At 45.2% G+C, this 25,326-nt stretch overlaps 1 protein-coding gene across 1 annotated transcript in view; it reads left to right on the top strand.

Moving 5' to 3' along the window:
• Positions 1 to 25,326, top strand: part of ADAMTS12 (ADAM metallopeptidase with thrombospondin type 1 motif 12) — a 4,274,824-nt gene that overhangs the window by 2,183,207 nt on the left and 2,066,291 nt on the right. The window contains exon 5 of the mRNA XM_085630806.1: positions 8,266 to 8,349. Within this exon, the coding sequence (XP_085486932.1) occupies positions 8,266 to 8,349 (84 nt within the window). The remainder of the gene's footprint in view (positions 1 to 8,265; positions 8,350 to 25,326) is intronic.

Below are 25,326 nucleotides of genomic sequence, written 5' to 3'. Positions count from 1 at the left end.
AATTGTTCTATTGACCATTTGCAACCACCCTTTTGTGCTTATTTCATCATGGAGTATACAAGAGAGATTCTCTGTGAGTGCTGGTCCAAAAAGAAGGTTTCCCAGTGTGAAACCCAACTCCACTATTAAGGGAGTACATATCAACAGTAACTATGATTATGTAGTAACTGTCTCCTTTAAAATGTATGTGGGAAGGTTCCCCACCACGGTGTAACACCTACTGAAATTGTTTTAGTTGACATCTGTGTTTGCACTATCTTTCCTTTTTAGGTCTCGTCTGAGACAGCGCTTTAGCGCTGCTCTGGCGAGACTTATAGTAAGCGAGTTTTGGAAGTGCAAACAGTGGCTTTTCAGGCCACCAAATACAGTGCATGTGCGTCGGCCGGGCGCGCGCACCATTTGGAGGCCTGAAAGCACTCGTTTGCTTTCACTTTCGCGGGCCGCACTGCCGCTTTGATGTGATCGCGATCGCGATCACTTTCACACACGCACATACACAGCTGTGCCACTGCACCTGCTGCACCTTTTGCTATTCCAACTCCCTCAATGCACCTAAGTCCACCCGTGGCACTCCCCATTCCATCACTGGGACTGGCATATTATGCAGTCAGTACTGCTCAATCAGTGCATCTCTGTCCTGACAGTGTCACTGTTCCCTCTAGAGCCCAGGCACAGCCCAGTCAATGCACCTCAGCCCACCGGCTCCCATCGCATTCCAGCATTAAACAGCCTTTCCATTCGCTTCAGTCCCGTCCTCACCCGTCACCCCACACCACCCTCGCGGTGTCTCATAAAAAGCATCAAATGTTTTTTAAGGTGGGTTTTGTACACGATGCCTGCTTATTTTGTAACTCTGTTGTTGTGTTCTCAGACTTTACCACCCTGCCTCATTGAAACTATAAACTGTCCCATATGGCGCTCAGTAAACTCTTACGAGATGCTTAATGCTTAGGGGCAGATTTACAAGCCCCTTGCGCCACTTTTGCGTCATTTTTAACATTTGAAAAGTGACGCACAGGTGGCGCAAGGGGCTTGTAAATCTGCCCCTTAGTATTTAGAAACATGTGCTTGTTTCGGGAAGTCAGCGCTTCACCGCTCTGTCAAGGCCATTTCTCGGTCGAATCTTAACCAGCCACCAGCCCTTCCTGGCTTTCGGTTTTCCACGTTTCTACAAACTGTTTTAAGATTGCTTCCGAATTGGATTGGCCCTTTACACGATGTGAAATGTTCACTCCTCTGTTGTGTTGTATTTAGCCCAAAAGTGCAGCGAGTTTCACAGGCAACCTCAGTCATGGGGAAGATTAGCTGGATTCAAAAGTCCGTAGATTTAAACCGACCTATGGCGTATTTTCTATTTAATTCTCCCCAAAAGTCTACACATAGTCATGGGAAGCTGAAATACTCGCAGATTTGTAGAACCACTCACTTTGGTAATTCTTTAGGCATGCGTAAATGTGAAGGGATTACATATATGCAGTGTAACCGTTCATCAAAAGGACGTTTGTACTTGCTTTTTTCCCCCAAGCAGAGAATATTTTGCAGTATGCAGTGTGAACCTCTTTCTCTGTATGTTAGTATATAGGACGAAAAAAAGACATTTCAAACACATGTACACTCCCACCCATTACAAAAATATACATGAATATGCAGAAAGGAGTGCGCCCTCTGGTCCTTTACACAGTTTTTTCTTAATTCGTTTAAAAAAACTAAAGTTACATGATAAATATATGGAAGAACAAATTAAATGAATTGGTAGAAAACTGTTGGCCAGTGGATTAAAAAACCCACAACATATCAACCCCTGTGACAACAGTTTTTTAATAAAAGATGGCACGTGTATAAACCCCTTGTTTAACTCAGGGTATTTGTTTAAATAACTTAACGTGTATATTTAAACAGCAGCGTTCACCTTGGAGGATATTTTGACGTTGACATACAGGTGTTCATTGATACCCAACGGTACTCATTTTATCAACCTCGGAAGAATGAAAGGCTGAGTGGACCCACGGGGATTTGAACCTGTGTCCATGAGGTCAAACACATATTTCTAGGTGGACACATTAGTCTACTGAGCCATCGATCCAGCATCAATGTTGCACTTTACTATTCTAACCTCTTAATTGTTCGTAATTTCCAGTTTTCTTCATGTTTGTGTTGTTTCCAGTACTCTTTCATGATGTTTTTTCTTCAATTGCTTAAAAATAGATATGGTGCGGGTGCTAGGGCTGAAGGAGGAAAGTACAGCGATTGTGACCATTTAAGACAAGATTATGGGAGAGCCCCAAGACTACAGACACTTTATGACACTTGAAAGGAAGGGGTAAGGGTGATGTGAAATTAAGGACACCCTTTCAAAAATGTAATTAGTGTCCGTTCACTTTGGCTACGATTCCAAATTTCCTTTGGGCCATCAGATTCTTTTAAACTTCTGTCCTCCACGCTGCATTGTTTTTTTTGCATGCAACACAATTACAACACGGACCCAGATACAGCTAACATCTAAGAAGCTTCTAGCAGGCGACTGTGAAGGCCATAAACCACCCCCCTTTCAGTGCGAACACAAGGGATTGTAAACATCAAGGGGCCTTCATGCGGAGCTCAAAGACCTCATAAATCAGGTGCTTATCTCTGGGAAGCTCATTCCTTAGCTGCTCTCTAAGCAGGGACAGGAAGGCAGGATTACGGTTCCAGCAACAAACAAGCATTTGCAATGCAATAGGTCTCGTATTTACACGAGTTTAAGCTATTGGCATTGTAAATGACAATGCCTTTTATTTAGGTTTTAAAAACAAAAATAAAAGGCATTGTCATTTGCAATGTCAATATCTCAAACTCGCGTAAATGCGAGACCTCTTGCATTGCAAATGCTTGTTTCTAGATGGAATTGGCCCCCTGCATCAAGTCAAGTGCAGTATAATACTTCACCAGTGGCAACCCTTCACAGTAAAGGGTGCAACACAGATTAATATAGGGTATGAGTGAATCATCTTTGGTCCTGATGAAATGCCATTTGACCCTCCTGGCAGACTGAGGCATGAAAGATGTTGAGCCTACCTTATCACCTTGATTGATGGCTGTCTTAGTACATTGTTACTAGAAGATAGCTCCGCTGTTTTTATTTAGCCAAGGTATCTACATCCCATAAAAATTCCCTTTGGTTACCTTAGGCTATTGTATTCACACCTTTATCACCACCCTATTTCACAACCCTATTTCTTACACTAGCCCCTCACATGCACTCATATAACAGGTCAAAAGATCTCCGACAAAGAGCCCCAGACCCATTAAGCATTGCAGCGCCGGCTTGATGAGGAGCGCCCGATGATGAAGAATGACACCCTACCAGGTATGTGAGGGCAACAAGATCTGACCTGGCTTATCTCCAGGGTTCCCGGTGGTCGACCGTCCAACTCCACCTATGTGCAGTTTTCCCATTTACGAGGATCCCCCTGATACATTTGATATGATACTTGAGGAGGAGCATGGGTGTAGGACCTCTGTAAATAATTAGCTGTTCGTCCCTCCTGTGTTGATATTGGACAGTGGTAGGTATACATACATTTAAAATGGGCACATGCCATGTAACGTGAACATTTCTTTCTGCACTCTCTATTGTTTAAAATGTCGAGAGTCGGGCCTTTCACAGAATGCCGAATTACGCTTCTAACCAGCGACCTCAGTGACCCTATTTGTGGGCAGGGCCTGTGTGGTCTTCAGAGCCTGTGGCTCAGGTAAACACAAACTGACAGATTATGATCGCAGAACGAAGCGCGAGCCACCATATTGAGTTTACTGGAGAATCCCTCTTGAGCAGTCTCTCAGATACAGTACAACACAGTCACAGTTGTCTCATTAAAAAAGTATAATACCTTGCCATAAAATGTCAATGCTCGTTGTCACATTACAGGTGAAATACTATTGAGGTGGGACTTGGAAATAGCTTCTTCTTCAAAGGACAAAGGCACCAGAAATAATCGGGAGCGTGCTGCTGGTCATTGCCACCGCTCTCTAAATAAAGGAATGGAGGCCCCATTGAAGTATCTCTGTCCTCTATCGAAATGCCACCAGCAACCTAGCAAAGACTGTCAGATAGCAGCAGTGAACACATTAGAGATGGTGCACAATAAGTGCCATCACTAGAGATACGATTACAACAATGCTTTAAGGACACCTTCCAGGCGCTTATGCGTATTCCATCCTTCTGTGGTTTCCTTGTATAGTGAGCTGTGTGGGTGTGTTATAAATATTTCTGAGAACAATGTGATAATTCCTTCTGCTCAGATATAATTCCAGAGATTTCTTTTCTTTCCAATGGCATCTTATTTTTTATTGTTCAGAACTCTGGGAGAGGTATCCTTACCCAAGATGGATGCACCATGGCTTCGGTGAGGATCGCCGGGGACTCCTCCAATGACAGGGCATTGCAGAAATTAGCGCAGATATATTCAGAACAATTTGTATATTGTTAGATAGGCATGGGATTTAAAAAAATAATAAAATCGGCACTCCAAAACAACAGTGCTAATGTGTGGCGGGACGAGTCGTCCATTTAAAAAAAGAATAAACTAGTCCTGAAATAATGCATAAAGATCTCCACTGACTAGGTTTAAAGTAGTTGGGTGGTGCACCCTTGGAGAGCTTAACACCGGAAGAGGCATGACTTATGCATGCCCTTTACAAATGGGGAGAACAAAAAAATGGAGCAACGATGGTGCCAGCAAATAGGAATCCTGTGGGCAGGCTGTAAGCCCACGATGTAGATTCAGCATGTCTTGGCTCGAGACAGAGCATGCACACCGTCTAGAGCCGAGACCTAAAAAGCGTTCATGATAAAAGTTAGATCATGATTCATGTATTTCTCTGAAGTAAGACAGAGACATTTACAGGCACATGCATCAAAGCAAAAACCGGTCGCAAACGGGCAGATTCTCAGAATCTGCCCCTTTGCGACCGGTATTTTTGCATTTGGGATGCATCATCCCAAATGCAAAAATCGCAATTTAAGTAATCTCTAAATTGCGATTACTTAAATAGCGATTGCATTTAAGGAATCTCAAATTGAGATTCCTTAAATGCAATGCATTAAAGTTAAAAAACTAGCGATTTCGCTATAGGAGGAGCAAATTACCATGAAGATGAACTTCATGGTAATTTGCAAAAACTTTGAAAAATGCACTTTTGTGCATTTTTCAAAGTTTCATTTTGCGCACACACGTGCCCTTAGGGCATGTGTATGTGCAACATATGTGCACAGATCAATTTCAAGAGTGCAATAGGGTGTCATTTTGATACCCTTGCAGCCTTGAAATTGCATGAGCAATTTGCGACTACCTACTGGTACTCGCAAATTGCTCATGCAATCTCCAGTTCATTCCTATGGGCCTGGAGGCCCATAGGAATGAATGGGACGGCATTCCTTAATTGCGACCCGCAATTTGCGAGTCGCAATTAAGGAATGTGTAGGAATCGCTATTTTTATAGCGATTCCTACATGCATAGGCTTTTGCAATTTCTTAATTGCGATTCCTTAATAATTGCAATTAAGGAATTGCAAAAGCCTACGTTGATGCATGTGCCAGTTAAAGTTTGAGTATTTGCAAATAGAAAGCCGACTGTAGGTCTGTCAGACATGAGACACTGCAGTCTTCATGTCTAAGCCAAGAATTTGTCTAGTAGCTGAGTTTTGTACTACCTGAAATTAGGGGGAAATGTACTTAGGAGCGTCCATACAAATAGTGCTAAAGTGATCAAAGTGAAACAAAATCATAGCCTGAATGATACATTTTTAATTACAGGGCAGCGGAAGTAGGTTCTGCAGAAGTCACTTGTGGTGTGAAAATGAGTTGAATGCAATGATCTACAGGCAAACGAATTATAATTTCGTATCCAAACCTATATAGAATGGCCTGGAATATTTTCTTTTATATATGAGTGCCGTTTGATATGGGGAAAGGATTACGAGGTTTACTGTTAGTGAAGGCAGCCAGCGACCAGGCACAGACGTTAGGTGCACCTAAAATGGGAAACACATGGAGTTACTTTCCAAGGAAAAGGTGCAAGATTTTCAGGTTATCATCCTGCCACTGTGGAAAATTTTGGCATCATGGAAAGTTCAGAAAACAAGAAATATGCAATTGTAAAACTTGGGACAGGGACAAGACAGGAACAGCAAAGTATCTGCAGAGGCTACAAGACACAGATTTGTCCCACCTGAGGCTTTTAGTACCACAACTGAAGGCTTCAGTATACAGAGGACATCAATATATCCAAAATGTAGGGGCCCTTTCTAGCTTCAGCATCCTGCCTTGGTCTTCTGAAAGAAAGGCGGAGCGGAAAAAAGCTGACATTTGTGGCCTTGTGACCTGTAAATCTTTCCTGATCTCTACTCTATCGATATCATCATGAAATTGCCCCAAGGTCCCAGGTAACCAAAACCATCAACGTTAATTGCCACTCTGTGTTTTCTTTTCTCTTGTTGCTTAAAAACTTTAAAAAATCTATGTCTCCAGTTCCCTAACCTGTTTTTGTTGTTTCGGGAATTTTATATTATATGGTAACCTTATTGTTGTTTGATACTGTTTGAACATCACATGAATTTCTCTCTGAAAGTGTCTGCTGTTTATGGAACAACTACCAGTGGTTAAGCATAGTTTCTCACTGAAGTACCTTAAGAAAAGGCATAGGCAATTGCCTACACAACTCATAGCCCATTTTCTGGCAGATGCCATTAATAAAAGCTAGGCTGCATGGTATCTCAACTCACTAGTTTCCCCCCTACTATTAAAGCAGGGTTACAATTCTGACAGATGTTACTGTTGGTGCATGTTTCTTTTAAATAAAAAAGTTACTTCATAATTAATTTGGATTTCAAGTCTTGTAATGAACACGAAAATCATATCACTGTGTGATCTCATATCATTAACTATTTCAGTTTTGAAACTTTCGAAACATGGGATTGTCTGTGTCTAAACCAACTGCAGTGACTTTATGAGATGCATGCATTTGCTGAACTCCCTTTGACAATATCTCACCAGTTCCCTTGCAGAGCCAGTTTTAGCTCATCACCATTATTTTCAATAAATAGCCCTGTATAGACCCAGGGTATTCAACAGCTAGCAATAATTCATAGGTAATGATTAGAAGTGAGAGTTGTGGAAACTGGGTGCCCGTTAGTGATGGTGGGAAAAACACAACACAACACAAAACTCTTCATTAAGTTCATATAAACCTTCTTATCAAACTCAAAAATTTCACTTTACTTAATACTTTACCAGGAACTGCAGGTGATTGTAGAAAAAAATGTCCGGATCTGCATACAAAATTAAAAGCCATTTTGTTTCATAAAATACAACTCTCCGCCATCACACTCCTCTCTTTCCAATGTGTACCCACTGTTCAAGGTTAGTTTATCCTTAAGTCATCAACATTAATATACTCCATATGCCTGCAAATCTCTAATTTGGCACATTTCTGGGTTTTACCCACTATGCCCTCCTATTGACCAATACATGTTTAAGTGTTTTCAATATTGAAAGGTATGCAGTAGGATTCCAGATTACTTTGTTTACTATAATAGTTGACCTGTCGGTGATTCTATCTTTGGTATCACCTGTCTTTCAGAAACTTGTTTTGTTCCCCGTTAAGGTTTTCACCTATTTAAGCTCAGCTGCCACCAATGTCTGTACCACTCTGGGCCCCTAAATGCTAGCAAATTATTTATCTTTGATATCTTAGTGGTAGAGGTATGTTTTGCAATATTCCTACTGGTTTTGCAAGAATAACATCGTCGAAAACATAAAATGCTTTCTATTTTTTCTTATGAGATCATCTCTTATTAGAAGTCAAAAGCTGTACTCATATTTTATGTAAGATACTTTTAACCTTACTGGACTGTTAGCGATACTGATACTTTGCAATGACAGTTTATTTTATGCAATGTATTTATTTCACTCTAAACATTTGACAAGAAACAATATGCTACCATTTTTAACATCTTGATATATTGCAAATTCAATTGCTGAAACTCCACCTATAGGAGAAAAAACTGTCTTTACAGTTTGATAGTAGATTCTTGAGGACATATAAAACAACACATGTATTGAACAACGATCAATCAGTTTGAATGTTTAAGAAAAAAGAAATATTTTTTAAAGAGTATGACAATCAACTCATATTTTTATTTTCACTTGCTAAAACATAAGCTTTTGATGTGTCTTACTTTCTAATCTGTAGTATCCAAGAATATTTTATTTCTTACATTTACAGGTCACTGGCATATTTCATGACCCTAGCATTGGAAATGCAATTCACATTATGCTGGTCAGACTTATTCTGCTGGAAGAAGAAGAGGCATGTATTATTTTTTTAATGTATTTTTTTTATAATGTAATGAGTTCTGATGTCTGCTCTTACTCTAGGTCCAAATCATGAACAATGTGAACCCATGCAAAAATTGGTTTGCGCACATCCATTATTCATATAACTGACATGCAAAGAAATGGGTAGCATGCCTTCTGTATGAGTTTGGAAAATTCATTAGGATTTCAGAAGTAATACATGCTTAAAGTATGCAAGTCGTGAATTATTCTGTTAATTTATAGTATTTCATATTATTGACCGATGTTTCTTTTTACAACATGACGTGTGCAATAACTGTATTGCATGCATAATACATGGGAAACCTTGCATGTTAAAACTAGACACATAGGGGAATCCAGGGTGGGGCTATTTGTGTAGCTTCGATCAGGTTTTCATACCCAGAATCCCTTGCAAACCTCAAACTTTGACTAAACAACACACACTTTTCTCAAATTTCTTTGAAGAAAACTTCCAAGAATCTGTAGGAAGCTACCAATGTCCTGACACCCAGCATTCCCCCAAGTCTCCCGATAAAAACTGTGTGGGTAGGGCTAGTACCCTCAACAGGAAAGGGCCCTAAATATAACATGCACACATCACATTTTGTCCACTGAAAACTGGCTCTTTTTTCAATTTGGGTAGCTGTGGATTTTGGGCCATAGCTCAGCAGTCACCTGAGGAAACCTAGCAAACTTGTGCATTTTTTAAGACTAGACACAAATGGGAATCTAGACGGGGGCCTCTTGTGTGTCACAAATCAGGTTTTCTTGCCCAGAAACCTTTGCCAACCTCAAACATTGACTAAGGAGCACATATTTTCCTTACATTTCTTCGAGGGAAACATCTGGAATATGTGGAGTGCACAAATTTCTTACCACACAGCATTTCCCCAAGTCTCCCAATAACAGTGGTACCATACTTGTGTGGATAGGGCTATAGCTCGCAGCAGGAAAAGCCTCAAAATGCAGCATGGACAAATCACATTTTTCCACTGAATCTAACCCTTTTTTTTGCAATGTGGCTACCTGTGGATTTTGGGCCCTAGCTAAGCTGGTACATAGGGAAACCTAGCGAACCTGCCCATTTGTAAAACTAAACACCTGGAGGAGTACAGGATGGTGTGATGTGTATGACTCTCACCAGGTTTTCCTACCCAGGATCCCCTGCAAACCTGACTTTGACTAAAAAAAGCACATTTTCCTCACATTTCTATGCCGGAAAGTTCTGGAATCTATAGCGAGCCACACATTTTCTGCAACTTACCATTCTCCCAGATCTCCAAATAAAAATGGCACCTCACTTGTGTTAGTAGGATTAGTGCCTGCAACAACATTTTCTGTTACAAAAATGATCTGATTTGGTAATAGGGTAGTGGCATTATTTTGGCTAGGGATCAACGGCCACCCAGGGAAACCTACCAAACACAGACATTTCTAAAAACTTGACACCCACTGGGGTCCAGGCTGATACGCCTTGCATGGATGCCACAAACTATTCCTACCAACAATGCCCTGAAAAACTGAAACCTTGCCTAAAATTGCACATTTCCCGTGCATTTCTGTGAAGTAAACTTCCGTAATCGGTAAACAGCCATTACAACGAGGCTGTTACCACGCAAGTTGTTACATCGCATGCGTAACAGCGCATGCGATGTAACAACGACTACCATTACAACACAAACCATTATATTGCATGCGCTTTTAAAATGCTTGAGATGTAATGCTTATCCACATCGTTGTGAGAAAACTGGGCTGTTTCGTTTCCTCACAACGACGTGCACCGCCCCTCATCCATGCTGGAACCAGGAGAGAGGAAACACAAGGAGAGAGAAGTAAGGGGGATTGTACTTGGGGTGGGGGTTACTTTTTAAGGGTTTAGGGTAGTGTCAAAGTAGTGTAGTGATGTTTGTGTAGTGTAGGGTTGTGTTTTAGGATTAAGGGTAGTGTTGAGGGGTCGTGCGGGGTAGAGTTAGAGTGTAGAGACTGGACTGGGGGTAGGGGAAGGGTCGTGCTGGGGTTACTGTTTCAGGGTTTAGGGTCGTGTTGTGGTGTTTGTGTAGTGTAGGGTAGTGTTTTAGGGTAGTGTTGTGGTGTTTGTGTAGTGTAGGGTAGTGTTTTAGGGTTTAGGGTAGTGTAGGGGGGTCGTGCAGGGTAGTGTTTGCGTGTAGGAACGGACTGGGGTTGGGGGAGGGTCGTGCGGGGGTAGTATTTTAGGGTTAGGGTAGTGCTGTGTTTGTGTAGTGTAGGGTAGTGTTTTAGGGTTTAGGGTAGTGTAGGAGGGTCGTGCAGGGTTGTGTTAGAGTGTAGGGACAGGACTGGGGGAAGGGGTGGGTCGGGCTGGGGGTAGCGTGTTATGGTTTTGGGTAGTGTTGTGGTGTTTGTGTAGTGTAGGGTAGTGTTTTAGGGTTTAGGGTAGTGTTGGGGGTCGTACAGGGTAGTGTTAGAGTGTAGGGACCGGACTGGGGGAGTGGGAGGGTCGTGCAGCGGGTAGAGCTTTAGGGTTTAGGGTAGTGTTGTGGTGTTTGTATAGTGTAGGTTAGTGTTTTAGGAACTAGTGTATTGTCAGGGGTTGTGCAGGGTAGTGTAGTAGGGAGAGGACTGGGGGTCGGGGGAGGGTTAGGGAATTAGTGTAGTGTCGGGGTTGTGCAGGGTAGTGTAGTGTAATGTTATTGTAGGGAGAGGAATTGGGTTCGGGGAAGGGTCGTACAGTGAAACTACATTTGGGATTAGGGTAGGGTAGGTTGGAGTCACTTACCTTGCAAACGTTTACCATGAATATACCTTTACCACGCATGCCTTGGCGTTGAAATGGCATGTGTGGTAAAGGTGTAGTCGTGGTAAAATTTTGCATTGTAATGGGACTTGTTGTAATTGACATCGCATAGTTATATCCCGCGTTGTGAAGGCATGCGTGGTATTTCTATGCGATGTAATGAGTGCTAGTCTCTGTAATCAGCATGAATCCCCAAAATTCCTACCAGCCAGTGTTCTTCCACTTATCTTGATAAAAATGCTATCTCACTTGTGTGGCTGGGGATAGTGCATGAGACAGGCAAGCATCAAACCAAGGTCAATGGGAGTCTCACAGAGCAACTTTCATTTACCCTGGTTTGATTTGTGCCTGTCAAGATTTTAGTAGTAATAGTAACTATTTTAATTATTTTGCATTTATTATAAATGAAATGTTTCTTGATTTTTTAATAATAAAGTTGATTATATTTTTATATACTTTTACATCTGAGGTCTCCACTAACAGGTGTACGTTGCTAGTAGTAGCATAATGCTACATTCTGTTGGAGAAGTCTCAACCCTTTTATTAACGGTGTGGAGACAAATAAGTGTACACCTAAGTGTAAATCAAAAAAATAGTGACTACCAAAAAAGGGAAGAGTTACACCTAGGGGTAGGAGTAAATATACATGAGTATATATACATCAATATATGATCAATATAACAGTGGATACACTAAATCTGTAGCCAATAGACTGCTAAAGCTGTACGTAGACTAGATCTAAAAGGATAATAACCTACAGATACAAATCAACTAAAATGGCAAACTCTTATACACTTCATATTTATTAGCCTTTTAACTATCTGTAGATATGTTACACTTATGTTTGTATGCTTAAACAATGGCTTCCAAAGCATCTCAAACCCACAGTATATTTGTTGTTTTTGAAGTAATCAGTTCCTCTACTGAACAGATATGAACTGGGAGGTGAATCTTGCTTGATCGAACCTCTTGTCACAGTTAGTCATGTTCCCTCAATGCTAGGGTAGTCTTCAGCCTCATGTGTTTAGAAAACAAGCAGATATTGACATTTTGAGAGCACATCTGCTCCTCTAGGTCACATTCTATTCCAAATGATGTTACACATGGTGGGATGCATTTCTTCAAAGCATTTCCTAAGGATTTACTATTGTCCTACAGTGGTTGAACCCAGTCAAAGCACCATGGGTGAGACAGGTTTCTTTGCATCTGCTTCCTGCTAAAACTAAGAGTACCAATCATTTATTCTGTGGGAAAATCCACTTCTTATCTTTCCTGCAATCCTCATGCCCTTAGAAGAAAACCTCTAGGCATCAGGTCTTTCTCCAGCCAGAGATCCCTCCAGGTCAGCACGCAACTAGACAGCATGTTCTTTTCAGAGAACACAGCCCTTCTGCCATTTGTGTCCCTGTAACAACAATTAGAGGCCAACAAGTTGAGCCTTGGGTACGGGCTCCAGTCCCTGGGTGCCAGCATGAGTAAGGAGTCCTTTAGTGTGCTGCCTCAAGCAGTGAAGCAGAAACCTTGTCTTCCTTCAGATGTTCTTCCAGGCCCGGGGATGAAATGAAGAAGTGGTAGAGAAATTTCTTCTTATCCCATGTACTTGCCAGTGATAGGAGCACTTCCTACACTTATTCTTGCCAATTTTCCTATAAACATTTGCCCTCCTTTTTACTAGGGGTGGGAGGAACACGAGTTTCACTCGGCGGAATTCAGCAAAGTTACATGAAAGCTCGACCAGCTTCTGCATAGTTCCACCAATACCAGAACATATGCACGTCATTCTGCTTGTGCTGCAATGTAGCACTGGTAATGTGATCAGCGCTGAAAAGCAGTGCAAATGCAGTGCGCAAGAGCACATGCTTATTCGAGTTGATTTTGCTACCACTTGACTAGTAACTCTATTCAAGCTGCAATACATCTAGTCGAGTGGCACCCTCTGACCGTGACCACTGGTGTTGGAAAATCACACTAGAGGATGCCAAATCTCGCTTGCCAGTTCATATTTTCTGGAGCATCGTGGAAGAATAATTCTGCATTCAGCATTTGGTGGAATTTCTGCCGAACTCTGCGAGAATAAAGAATATTGCGGAGTGACCAAAAAGTCAGCAAATTTCATGGTCAGGATAAAACATTCCACCCACTTGTACTTTGTAAAGCATTTCCTTTCTATTTTTACTGCAACCTTTTTCTCATTCAAGATGGACCCAGCCTTCTTCCTGACATTTCAGTTCAGATTTTTGTATGTCAGAATTTCATAAGTAAAAATATCTGCATTCTGAAAAGCACTCTGTTGGTGCTGCAACCAGTTTTTTCTCCTGCTTTCAGCACAGAAAAATGTTTGAGTTGACTCAATAACTGAATGATTTCTGTTGTTCTGACCAATTTAGAATCTGTTCTTCAAACAAATGACAATTGTAGCAGTCTGTTGTGTTACAATCTGTTCGGGTCCCCTCCAAGATGAGTCACTGTTGCTAAGTGGTGAGTGTTTACATTATTTCAACCGTCTTCTCTTGGAAGCGGCTGCATTGTTCTCCAGGAGGCCAGATGCTCAAAACCTATTCTGGGATGTGTATTCTAGTCACTATAGTGGAACTACCATGTAAGGTTATGGACTTTTCTCAGGCTGCAGAAATCTACTACGGAGATAGGTGTTTATTAAAAAGTGAGGTTTGATTTATTTTCCCACCATTTCTGCAATATAAGTTATGAACGTTCACTGTTTTTGCTCATGTGAGAAACTGGGGGGAGCCCTTCTGAAGCAACAGCCGCAATCCTTGTCAGGGTGAACCACAAAAAGTTACTAAATAAACCTGTGCTTGTCCCACTGGTAGCTTGGCGCAAAAGGCGTCATGCCTAACTTAGAAGCACTGTCTTAAGGTTATGGACTTTTCTCAGGCTGCATAAATCTACTACAGAGATAGGTGTTTATTAAAAAGTGAGGTTTGATTTATTTTCCCACCATTTCTGCAATATAAGTTATGAACGTTCACTGTTTTTGCTCATGTGAGAAACTGGGGGGAGCCCTTCTGAAGCAACAGCCGCAATCCTTGTCAGGGTGAACCACAAAAAGTTACTAAATAAACCTGTGCTTGTCCCACTGGTAGCTTGGCGCAAAAGGCGTCATGCCTAACTTAGAAGCACTGTCTTAAGTATTTCTGGAGCACACATATAGTAATAAAGTGAAAACACAGCACAAGAAAAATCCCACACCAATCAGTAGAACCGGAGATACGCAATTTCTAAGATTCAAAGAAAGTATACCACCTAAAAGCACAAAGCACTACTAGAAGTTATCTGGTCGTGCGAGACCGTGTTAGAGTCACAAGTTCAGGCTGACCATGAGGAAGCACGGGCCGATTACAGGGGCCAGGTTCATCCTGCTGAAAAAGAGACCTTCTGAAAGTCCCGTGTGAGGAGTCCAGGCCGTGATGAGTAGGGAGAGCATTGTGGATGGTCATCGCTGTAGCACGAAGAACAGACCAACCATTGCAGATGGTTGTCACTGTAGCAGAAAAATCCTGTCGATGTCACGGATGGTTGTTGCTGAAGCTTCATTTTGGCAGTCACTGCAGGCTGATGATGGTGTGGTGCAAACTGCAGATCTTGCGTTGGCTGTCGTCACTGGCAGATACTGTATTGTGACGAGTCGGGTTCATCGGAGCTGTACGTTGGAAGTTGGCACGGGCAGTAAGATCTTGGTGCAAACAGTCCTGTGTATGATCACGAAGACCTTTTGTTTAAGGAAGAGTTCAATGGATATCACAACTAGGGTCTGGGCCCTTAGAAGCACCTCTTGGGCATCAGAAACTAACTCCAGTGGAGAGCAGCAGGGCTAAGTTGGGTCTAGTCCCAGGTCCAGTGCAGTATATCATCTGTGCAGTGGCAGAGATGCCTCTGTAGGTTGTTGTCTCCCTGTAGCTCAGAACAGGAGGCCAGCTGACTAGCCATTGGAGCCACTCAGGTAGCCTGGGATGAAGGGACCAGGTCCAGCATGAAGGGACCAGGTCTAGCCTTCCTTCGCAGATAGCAGGGTAGGCCGCAGGCAGGAGAGCAGTCCTCTGGTAGCAGGGCAGTCCTTCTTCTGTAGTGTCCACAGGTCCAGGAGTGTACTGAAAAGTGGGCTTGAAATTCCTAGGTTTACCTTCTGAAAGTCCAGTAGCGAAGAGTTCAGGCCATGATGAGCAGGGAGAGTGTCCCGAATGATCATCACTATAGCAATAAAAACTGGCCAGGCATCACAGATGCCTGTAGTGCAAAGATCCTGTCAGCGTCATGGACTGTAATTGCTGGAGCTTCACTTTGGAGGTCACTTCGGTTTGGCAATGGTATTTTTATATCTGGTGCAGGAAGTGGTGAATTAACTCCAGACAGAGGAGCAGAAGGGTGTGTGAGAAAGAAGAGGAGAGCGGGCCACAGTCGCACAAAGGAGCCCCTGTGTACGCAGAAGACACCCGTAGAAGAGGAGGAGAGCGTGAGTTTGAGGAATAGACATTTTTAAAAGGGCACGGAAAAGAAACTGTGCTTGAAAACCTGAAGAAAACCAATATGACAGAGGCTGGCAGAGAGAGTGAAAGTGCGACAGAGAGAGTGAACGATTCCTTCCTTTAGAGGACAGGTACAGGTAGGGCAGAAACAGTGCAAGCTTTCTTTCTACAGAGGACTAGTACAGGGAGAGCAGAAAAAGTACATGCTTTCTTTCTATAGAGGACCGGTACAGGTAGGGCAGAAACTTTGCAAGCTTCCTTTCTATAGAGGACCGGTACAGGTAGGTCAAAAACTGTGTAAGCTTCCTTTCTTTAGAGGACAGGTACAGGTAGGGCAGAAAAAGTGCAAGCTTCTTTTTTTTTTTTAGAGGAACGATGCAGGTAGGGCAGAATCAGTGCAAGCCTTCTTTCTATAGAAGACTGTTAAAGGTAGAGCAGCGCAGTACACATGGAGCTCTGAATATCCTTGCACAAGAGGAGATTGCACCATCTGTACTGTGGCTTCCTCCTCTCAGTAAACGAATCCTCCCCTTTGCACTAATGTGTGCATTTGTTCATGGTGTACTCGACTGTGCATAAGATTTCCCTGCCATTGCAGTATTTCTCCATGTGTACACTTGTGGGTACCACCTGCTTTCTTGGGAAAATGACATTGCCACTGTTAGCCATCTTCGCATGTCGGTAGAGGGTGCCAGACATCAATGCATGGGTGAGAACAGGGCTTTGTAGCCCCCAGGGTTAGTTGCATAGGATAAATAAACAACAACTATGGCTTTGTTGTATAGAATATTGAAAATGCTTCAGTACTGAAATGATGAGACTGTGGAAGAACTATAACGAGTCTCTTTGAAGTTACCTCAAAGGCAGTGAAGGGTGGTACTGCTGCAGAGTTAAGATTTTCTTTTCACCCTGAGGGAAGAATTAGAGAGCCCGATACAGACCTGTCTCAGCACCTGCTTTTTAGGACTGCTGGTGCTGGGCACCCACAGGGCCCAGCCCACTTAAAGCACTGCCACACTGTCTCATTGTGCTCTCAGTTCAGCATCACGGTACAATACCTGGATGTCCCCTCGTAGGATCGTGCTTCTTTCCAGATGTTCAGGTCCAAATATTTGCACAAGGTCCAGTCAATTTACAGGTCTCCCTGTCACAGTTCCCGTGTGCAGAGGATGACATTACTCAGAACGAGGCAGGCCATTGTGCCTCTGAAGCCGTGCAATCATTAACCGGTAAATGAGAACCAATTCTGTCTAGTCTGCCGAGGAGGATGGTTTCACTTTGCTTCTACTGCTCCCTAACTTTGCCTCAAACCTACCGCAAAGAGGAAGCGGCGGCGGCAGCAGCGACCCCTGTGATTTTGGGCCACGCAGCCTCGCACGTCCCCCACGCAGCAGGTGCTGGGACACCCGGTCACAGGCAGAAGCGAGCACTGCACACACACTGTGTGGCTTGGCAGATAACCCGAGTGCAGGTAAGAGAAGGTGTGGCCCCGCCCACTGCCCTGCCAGAGACTCTCTCATCCCCATCGAATGATGCATTTTAACCACTTCCAGCCCGCGCCTTGAAGCTCGAAGCACACCCAAATTTTTGCAGCACGAGGGAGAGTGTTGTAACGCTGCACTGAGAGCTGCTACAAACCGTAGGGGCTGCATCACATACGCACTGCACCGGTGACAGCAATATGCACTGGTGAACATAAAGTTTGTCACCAGCTGCTGGTCTTTGCGCTTCCTTTTCGTGCCCCGCCTACAACCAGGCACAGGTGCTTGACTTCTGGGTCGCGCTGCTTTCTCCAGCTTCGAAGTGAGGGGTAAGTTCCCGCCTTAAACTGAGCACACCTGCGGGGTGGTCTCCCGCCTCAAGGAACACAGAATACGGGGTGGGCTCCTGCTCAACCACAATGTGGGGTGGGCTCCCGCTCACAGAGTGGCACAAACTGCACTACTTTAAAACAAGCAATTGCAATGCAATACGACTCGCATTTACGCGAGAAGTATTGCATTAGAAATGGGAGTGTGGGCGTTTAAGAAGGCACGAACGGAAGTGGAGGGGTGATGGGGGCGAAAAGTGATGAACTGCGAGAGGGGCGGGGAGGGGACACAGGGCTGAAAATAGTGTTGGAGTAAAGAGGTCACTAGCCAGGGAAGGACACAAATGACAACATGGCCGTCAGGAGGAGGGACTAACAAGCCTAAAACCAATCAGAAGGCAGCATTTAGGATGTAAGCCAATCAAAATGATGGGCGGAGAGTGGGCGGAGCTTCCAGAAAGCTTCCGCGTTATAGTATACACTGCATGTCTCAACAAGACAGAGCAAGCGCTGCCTAGGCGAGACTTAGAAATAGAATCTCTAAAATACAAAACAAGGCATGCAGAAAAAGGTGATTTGCTGCACAGAAATTTAGCATGAGTGAAAAGACAGCTATTCAGTGACAACTGGCTGTAAGGCAGGTAGAGACTTTTAGGTGAGTGTATGAGTTCATGTTCAGAAGAACATTTGTGTTTGCATAATTTTTTTTAAAGATTTTATTGAGGTTTTCAACTATCAGGTGCGTATACAGATACATCTCTTGCATATCAGTAGCTATAAGAACCTTCTATATGCAGAGCAACACAGCCCGTTTACCATAACTTAGCTTAACTTCCCTTCCCTCTCTCCCCCTGTGAGTCGGTGCTTCACCTCCTATGCAGCATTAGGTTTGTTACCAATAAGTGTATATGCATCTTTCTGTCCCGCGGGCGCTTGTTTTTGTGCTTAGGGCAACCTTGGTCTAGTTTCATGAAGGGTCAGGGACTGGTTGGGGCTCTGGGTCTAATTGCTCAGGGTTTTCCAGGGGCCTCACAGGACCGCTCGCCAGAGTGTCCGACTCTGGGTTAGCCAGACAGTCCACCAAAGCTTCCCAAGCTCAGGTGCTTTCAATTTTGCCCATACCCCTCTGTGCGTCCCTTAGGAGGATTCTCCCTTTGCATTTTGCCCATTTAATCAGCTCTTTTTTTCACCCCCCCAGTCGCAGTCCCATTGTCACCTTCCTATTTTGGGTTATTTCATGTTTGGAGAGGCTGTATGCTAGATTCTGGAACATCCCTGTGATCTTAGTCTTGGCGATGTGGGGAAATCAGCCCAGTAGGCAGTGTCCAGCTGTGCATGGGACCTCCCTCCCAATGCACTTCTCGGTCGTTTCTATGACTCCCTCCCAAAAGGTATGGATTGCGGGACATTGCCAGAATATATGGAGAATGGGAGCCCCCACTTTTCCACATCTGGTACCTGGTTTGTACTAGACCCCGAAGTGCCGGCCTATCCATTCAGGTGTCAAATATGCTCTGTGTAATACATAATAGGTTTATTAGCTTCCTAGAAACTTTTGGGGTTAGCTCCATTATCTTGTCCAAGGCTTTTGGCTAAATAAGGATGCCCAGGTCTGCTTCCCATCTAGTTCACAGCACATGTAGCGGGAGCTGTTAGTTCGTCCACAGCACTCTGTAAAGACATGAAACTGTTTTAATAGGGCCCGCTGAGAGCGCTGTGTAGTGGCAGCTCTTGAATGATGTGTGTTCTAACTCCCCCCCCCAATGTTTCCGTATCGCCGACGTGAGCACCTTATGGAGTAGAAAATGTCCTTGGGTTAGGTCATAGTCTACCCTAAATTCTTCAAACGGGAGCAGCTCTGAGTCCATATATGGGTCACCCACCTCCGATACCCCAGCCTCCCTCTACAGACCCAATACCCGCCAGTCGCCCAAGGTGGAAGTGCATGCAGGAAATCTAGGGGCATCTCCAGGGTGTATTGTATCTTAATATGCATCCTCTGTAACTCCCTTTTCCAGCACCTTATTAGAGGGGGGATTTCAGTAGAATCATTGTGGCCGGGGAGCCGCAGCCGAAGGAAAACCTGAAGAAGCTCCCGGAGTGGCAGCACGAAGGGGCTGACGGTCCGGGTTGTGGCTATGTGCTATACCCTGGATCAACCGCTGAAGTTGAGCCGCTATGTAACACAACTCAAAATCTGGGACTGCAAGGCCTCCTTCCGCAGTGGGGCGCTGCATTGTGGCCAACAGTACCCTATGGCGCCCCGATCCCCAAATGATCTCTGTAGTCAGGGTTCTGAGCTCTCTCATCTGTTTCCTCGGGATCCACAATGGAAATGTGATGAAAAACAAAGAGGAGACAGGCAGGGCCACCATCTTCAGGAGGGCTATCCATCCCATCACTGACAGCGGCAGTGCCTTCCAAAAGATCATGGGAGGCAACTGCACGGCCCACGTTGCCCTCTAGTAGGTCAGCGTCAGCGTGATTGATCCTGACTCCCATGTAAGTCAAACACCTGGTCTCCCACTGCTCAACTGCTAGATGCCCCGGGTGCTCCTCCCTTCTCACTATTGGGAAGAGCGTAGACTTCTGTCAATTAACTCGCAGCCCTGACAGGTGGCAAAACTCCTCCAACATAAGTCTGCCCCTCCAGATCTCCGTATCTTGATGGAAGAGCAGCAGGTCATCAGCATAGCGCTATTCTGTGGTGGTGTTTCCCTTTCGTCAAACCCCTAAAGGCCCCTCCAGACCTTGCATGTGCTGCCAGGGGCTCCATGGCAATGGCAAAAAGTAACAGCGACAGATGGCATCCTTGCTGTGTCCCTCGCTCCACCAGGCAGTGTGTCGTTATAGTCTGGCTGGGGTGTACTCTTGCAGACTGGCTAGTGTATAACAGCCTCGTCCAAGTCACAAACTGCTCACCTATCTCCTGAGGCGGAAGCCGGGAGTTTGAATCGTGTTTATTTTAAAATTTTGAAAACTGTGTCACTTAACTTGTATGTTTTTAGACTCACCACGCTGCTAAGCATTCTCGGGCACTTGCTCGCCCCCTGATCGGCCAGCACAGCGCAATCGATCGCTGTCACGAAGCCCGACCGATTACTCCCCCTGACGCCATTACCGGCGAGGACAGAGGCCACGCCCCTTTCTCAGGGCACACCCACTCACCTCCGTATAAACCATGTGCTTCTGCCGGAAGCGCAGCGGACGAGCACAGCGGGAGCGCCATCTGTACGCCGAAGGCGTGCCTAAGGCAAGCCCGTCTGCGCCCGTCCGCGCCAGACCGAGCCCAGAGCCCAGAATCCTTGCTTCGGCTACATCCTCTCCCCTAAGATACTCGCAGGAAACTCTACTCAAACTCAGGGACTGCCCCTCCGCTCACTGTCGGAATGTTATCTCCTTAAAAGATGGACACTCCTGCTGCACAAACTGCACATATAGACTCACTCCACGACTCCCCCTGAAACCACGTTGGCTTAATATGGCTCTACTCAATTGCAGATCCCTCCCTAAACATCAAGCTGAAATCAACATGCTTCTGCAGGGTTCTGAGATCGAGATCCTCTTTCTCACCGAAACTTGGATCAACTCCAGCTCTGATCCAGACATAATCCAAACACTCCCTCCGGGCTACCTCATCAAACACCTGGATAGACCCGCTGGGATTGGAGGTGGGATAGCAATCATTTACCGCGATCACCTGACTTGTCATTTTAAGGACAGCCCAATTCAGGACTGCGAAAATGCCTATTTTTCCATCCATCTGCCACCATACACAACTCTCTCAGGGATATTAGTTTACCGCCCCCCAGGACAGCAACGATCTTTCTGTAATTCCCTTATGGAATCCATCTCCTCGCTTGCTTGCATTTCCCCCAATTTCACGGTCTTAGGAGACTTAAACCTCCATTTTGACGACCTTACAGACAAAACCGCCGCTGACCTTAAAGAAGATCTAGCCTCCCTTAATCTCTACTTGAAAAGCCACCAACCTACCCATTCTAAAGGCCACTTGTTGGACCCTATTTTCACCAACCTCACAAGACTAGTTGTGAATACTCCCACACCTGTTCCCTGGTCTGACCATTTTGTAATCCCTTTTAAGCTCCAACATTCAGTTGAAACATCGCCAAGTCTATCTCCCCAAGCACCATCCCGCCCATGGCAAAAACTGGACACGGTCTCATGGGCACAAACACTTGCCTCTACCACTCCAGCGCTGGACCCAGACCCTTCCAGAGCAGATGCTCAACTATGCGATTGGATCAATCAATCCCTTGATGCTATCCTGCCCGTTAAAACCCTCCCCAGCAAGAAGAAAACTCCTAAATCTCCATGGTTCACTCAAGAACTACGCCAACTCAGGAAAAAGTGCAAAAAGCTCGAGCGCCTTTGGAGAAAGGACTGGGCGACTGAAAGCAAAAATGATTACAGGACTGCCATGAAGCACTACAAAATCTGTATAAAAATCACCCAGGCTACCTTCTTCGAGAAAAAAATATTGGCCGCAGCTAACTCTGCCAAAGAAACTTACCGCATCGTGCGCCTCCTTACTAAAACCCCAGATCCTTTACCCACACCAGACCAATCGGGCACGAGATGTAACCAGCTAGTTGAGTTCTTTGCAACAAAAATCAATAATATCCTTAAAACCCTTCCTCCTCCCATCACCACCCAACTTTCCTCTACCCCCCCCTCACGCAGATGCTCCACGCCTCCAAACATTCGCTCAGATCACCACAGAACTTTTCCTGACCACCTTACAATACGTGAAGAGCGGGGCTCCTTCAGATCCAGCCCCTATGAGTAAATTAAAACTGGTCGCTTCCACTGTGGCCCCTCCACTCACCGACCTGATTAACGCTTCCCTAGCACTGGGCATTGTTCCAGCAAACTGGAAGAAAGCAACAGTCAGGGAACTTCTTAAAAAATCCCACCTCGACCCAACGGACCTTTCCAATTATAGACCCATTTCTCTCCTCCCGGCCATTAGCAAAGTGGCTGAGCGAATTGTTAATCACCAACTATCACTCTTCTTGGAAACCAATAATCTACTTCGTCAATCTCAGACAGGGTTTAGACCTGGACAAGGAACAGACACCGCACTACTAGCTGTGGTCGAGGAGGCAAGAACCATCATAGACGCAGGAGGATCAGTGGCAGTGATCCTCCTTGATCTGAGTGCCGCGTTCGACACGGTGGATCATACTACCCTCATCCACCGGCTCAGCCTGGTTGGAGTCTCAGGCACCGCCCTGTCCTGGATCAAATCGTTCATCGAAGGCAGAACCTTTCAGGTATCCGATGGCACAATCACATCCAGAGCTCTCCCACTACAGTGTGGACTCCCCCAGGGCTTCTCCCTGAGCCCCACACTTTTTAATGTATACATGGCTCCCCTGGAGGACATTATAGCCCCATTCGGCATAAAAACAGTCATGTACGCCGATGACACCCAATTGGTGGTGTCTCTTAACCAATCGAGCAAAAGCCTCGGTAACCTAGCAGCCTGTTTGGAGAACGTCTTCCACTGGATGTGCGAATCACGCCTGAAATTGAACGGAGAGAAGACCGAGATCCTCCTTTTGGGAAACCCTCGCAAACTCCCTCCTTCCCTCTCCTGGCCACACTGTATGGGATCACCTCCTATCCCTAAATCAGAAGTCAAGAGCCTTGGGATCTGGTTGGACCAAGAGCTCAATTTTAAAACCCAGGCTAGAAAAACCTCAGGCATATGTTTCGGTCTCATCCAAACAGCACGGAAGATCCTCCATTTAATCCCCTTCCAGTCCAGGAAATTGCTTATACAGGGGCTGGTGAATTCCAGACTTGATTACGGTAACGTCCTTTACCTAGGGGCCCCGGCATCGGTTATTAACAGACTTCAACACGCCCAAAACGTGGCTGCCAGAATCCTAACCGGAACCACAGCCAGATGCTCCGCCAAACCGGCTCTCAAAAACCTACACTGGCTCCCTATTAAGGAAAGGATTACCTTTAAGACCCTATGCATTTCTCATAGAATTATGCAAGGGAGAGGCCCGCCGATCCTGAGATCCCTCATCAAACTTCATCAGTCTAACAGAAAACTTAGGTCAGACTCCCTCTCCCTGGCCAGCGTCCCAAGAATAAAAAAGGCCCGCTCCGGGGGGCGACTGTTCTCCTACAATGCTCCAAAACTGTGGAATTCCCTCCCACTCCCCATCCGAGAAGAAAACAACCTACTTGCCTTTCGGAGGTTACTAAAAACATGGCTCTTCCCATAAACTCTTCATTACTCCTCCCCTCCCGCCGGATCAATAGGTTGACTAAACAGCGCTGGCACACCCGAGGGTAGCTACGCGCTTTATAAATCCGCATCCAAATCCAAAATCCAAATCCAGTCCCATGTGCAACGTCACCTCATACATAATGCTACTCAAGGCTGTCAAATGCTTTTTCAATATCAACAGCAAAGACTGTTGAGTCGTCTCTAATATAGCCCTCCGCTTCCATAATGTCCAAGAGTTGCTGTATATTATTCGCTGTGTCAGCCGCGACATATGGGCCAGGAGCCGGGTCGCTAAAATTCTGCTTAGGATCTTATAGTCGATATTCAACCTCGGCAAGGGCCTGTATGCTGAGAAGTCATGTGCTGACTTGCCCAGCTTTAGGACAAGGACAATTACTGCTTCCCTGGTAGTGTCTGGTCGGAGACTAGTGTTTTTGGCCACAGTGTATTGCGCAGTCAGTCTAGGCGCCAACTCTGCTGAGTAGGTAACATAAAATTCTGATGTGTAGCTGTTTGTCCCCGGGGTCTGGTTCCGTGCTGTATGTTTAATAGTGCACAATATTTCCTGCACTGAGATGTCCCCTCCCTGGGCCTCCACCTCATCCTCCCCCAAGTAACGGTAAAGGCTTTGCGTCCAGAAATGCCTGAGTCGGCGCCGTATTTATCGGCGTATTCCTTGTATAGAGCATTGTGTAGTGTCTGGTGAATGCATCATTTATGTCCTCCTGGGAGTGCAACCTGTTGCCCCCCTCGCCCTCTAGGTCCACTATGGTCGACCCTCGTTTGGTCATATTAGCCAGCCAGGTCAACATGGGTCCTGTCCATTTATCTTTTGTAGTCAAAGCACCTTAGCCACTCTGTCTGCACCGCCACTTCCTCCTTGGCCTCTACTAGTGCTCTCTGTAGGTCCAGTCAGCCTGCTCACCGGATCTGTAGGTCCCTAAGTGTGTTTTCCTCTACCTGGATCTCTTAGAATGGTATGCCATATGCCCTTCGCTTCCATGAGGCAATGGCCCCGCAGGACCGACTTAAAGGTATCTCACTCCACCTGTGGGGAGGCCGCCATGCCCACATTGTTGTCAAAATACTGAATAATTGTTTCCTGGATCATCTCCCGAAATGCTTGGTTGCCCTGCGACTCAGGGTTAAGTCTCCACACGGGAATGGACGGGCGAGGTTGGGTCCACCGCAGCCGCAACAGGACTGGGTTCTGATCCGAGATAGTGCGTACTAGGTATTAGACCATGTGGACTAAAGTATGGATGTCATTGGTGCTCAGGAAAGTGTCCATCCGGACGTGTACTTCATGGAGATCTGAAAAGGAGGAATAATCCTTCTCAGTGGGATATATCTGTCTCCACGAGTCTATTAGTCTCCTGTTGTGTTGCCACTCTGTGAGAGCGTTGACTGTACATACAGTCTGGGAGTCTGTTTAGGGGGGATATGAGTGGTCTACTGTATCGTCGGCTACACAGTTGAAATCCCCTCCCACAATCATTGGGGAGGGCAGGACTGGCACCAACGGTTGAGATAAATTCATTAGAAATGTACTTTGGTCTACATTTGGGGCATACACGTTTACCATGGCTATGTCCTGTCCGTCCAGTCGGCCCTGCATCATTACAAATCTT

This window comes from Triturus cristatus, chromosome 2_1 (assembly GCF_964204655.1).
Source record: "Triturus cristatus chromosome 2_1, aTriCri1.1, whole genome shotgun sequence".
Taxonomy (NCBI): Eukaryota; Metazoa; Chordata; class Amphibia; order Caudata; family Salamandridae; genus Triturus; species Triturus cristatus.
Note: the sequence above shows the minus strand (reverse complement) of the source record. Positions and strands in the feature narration are given on the sequence as shown.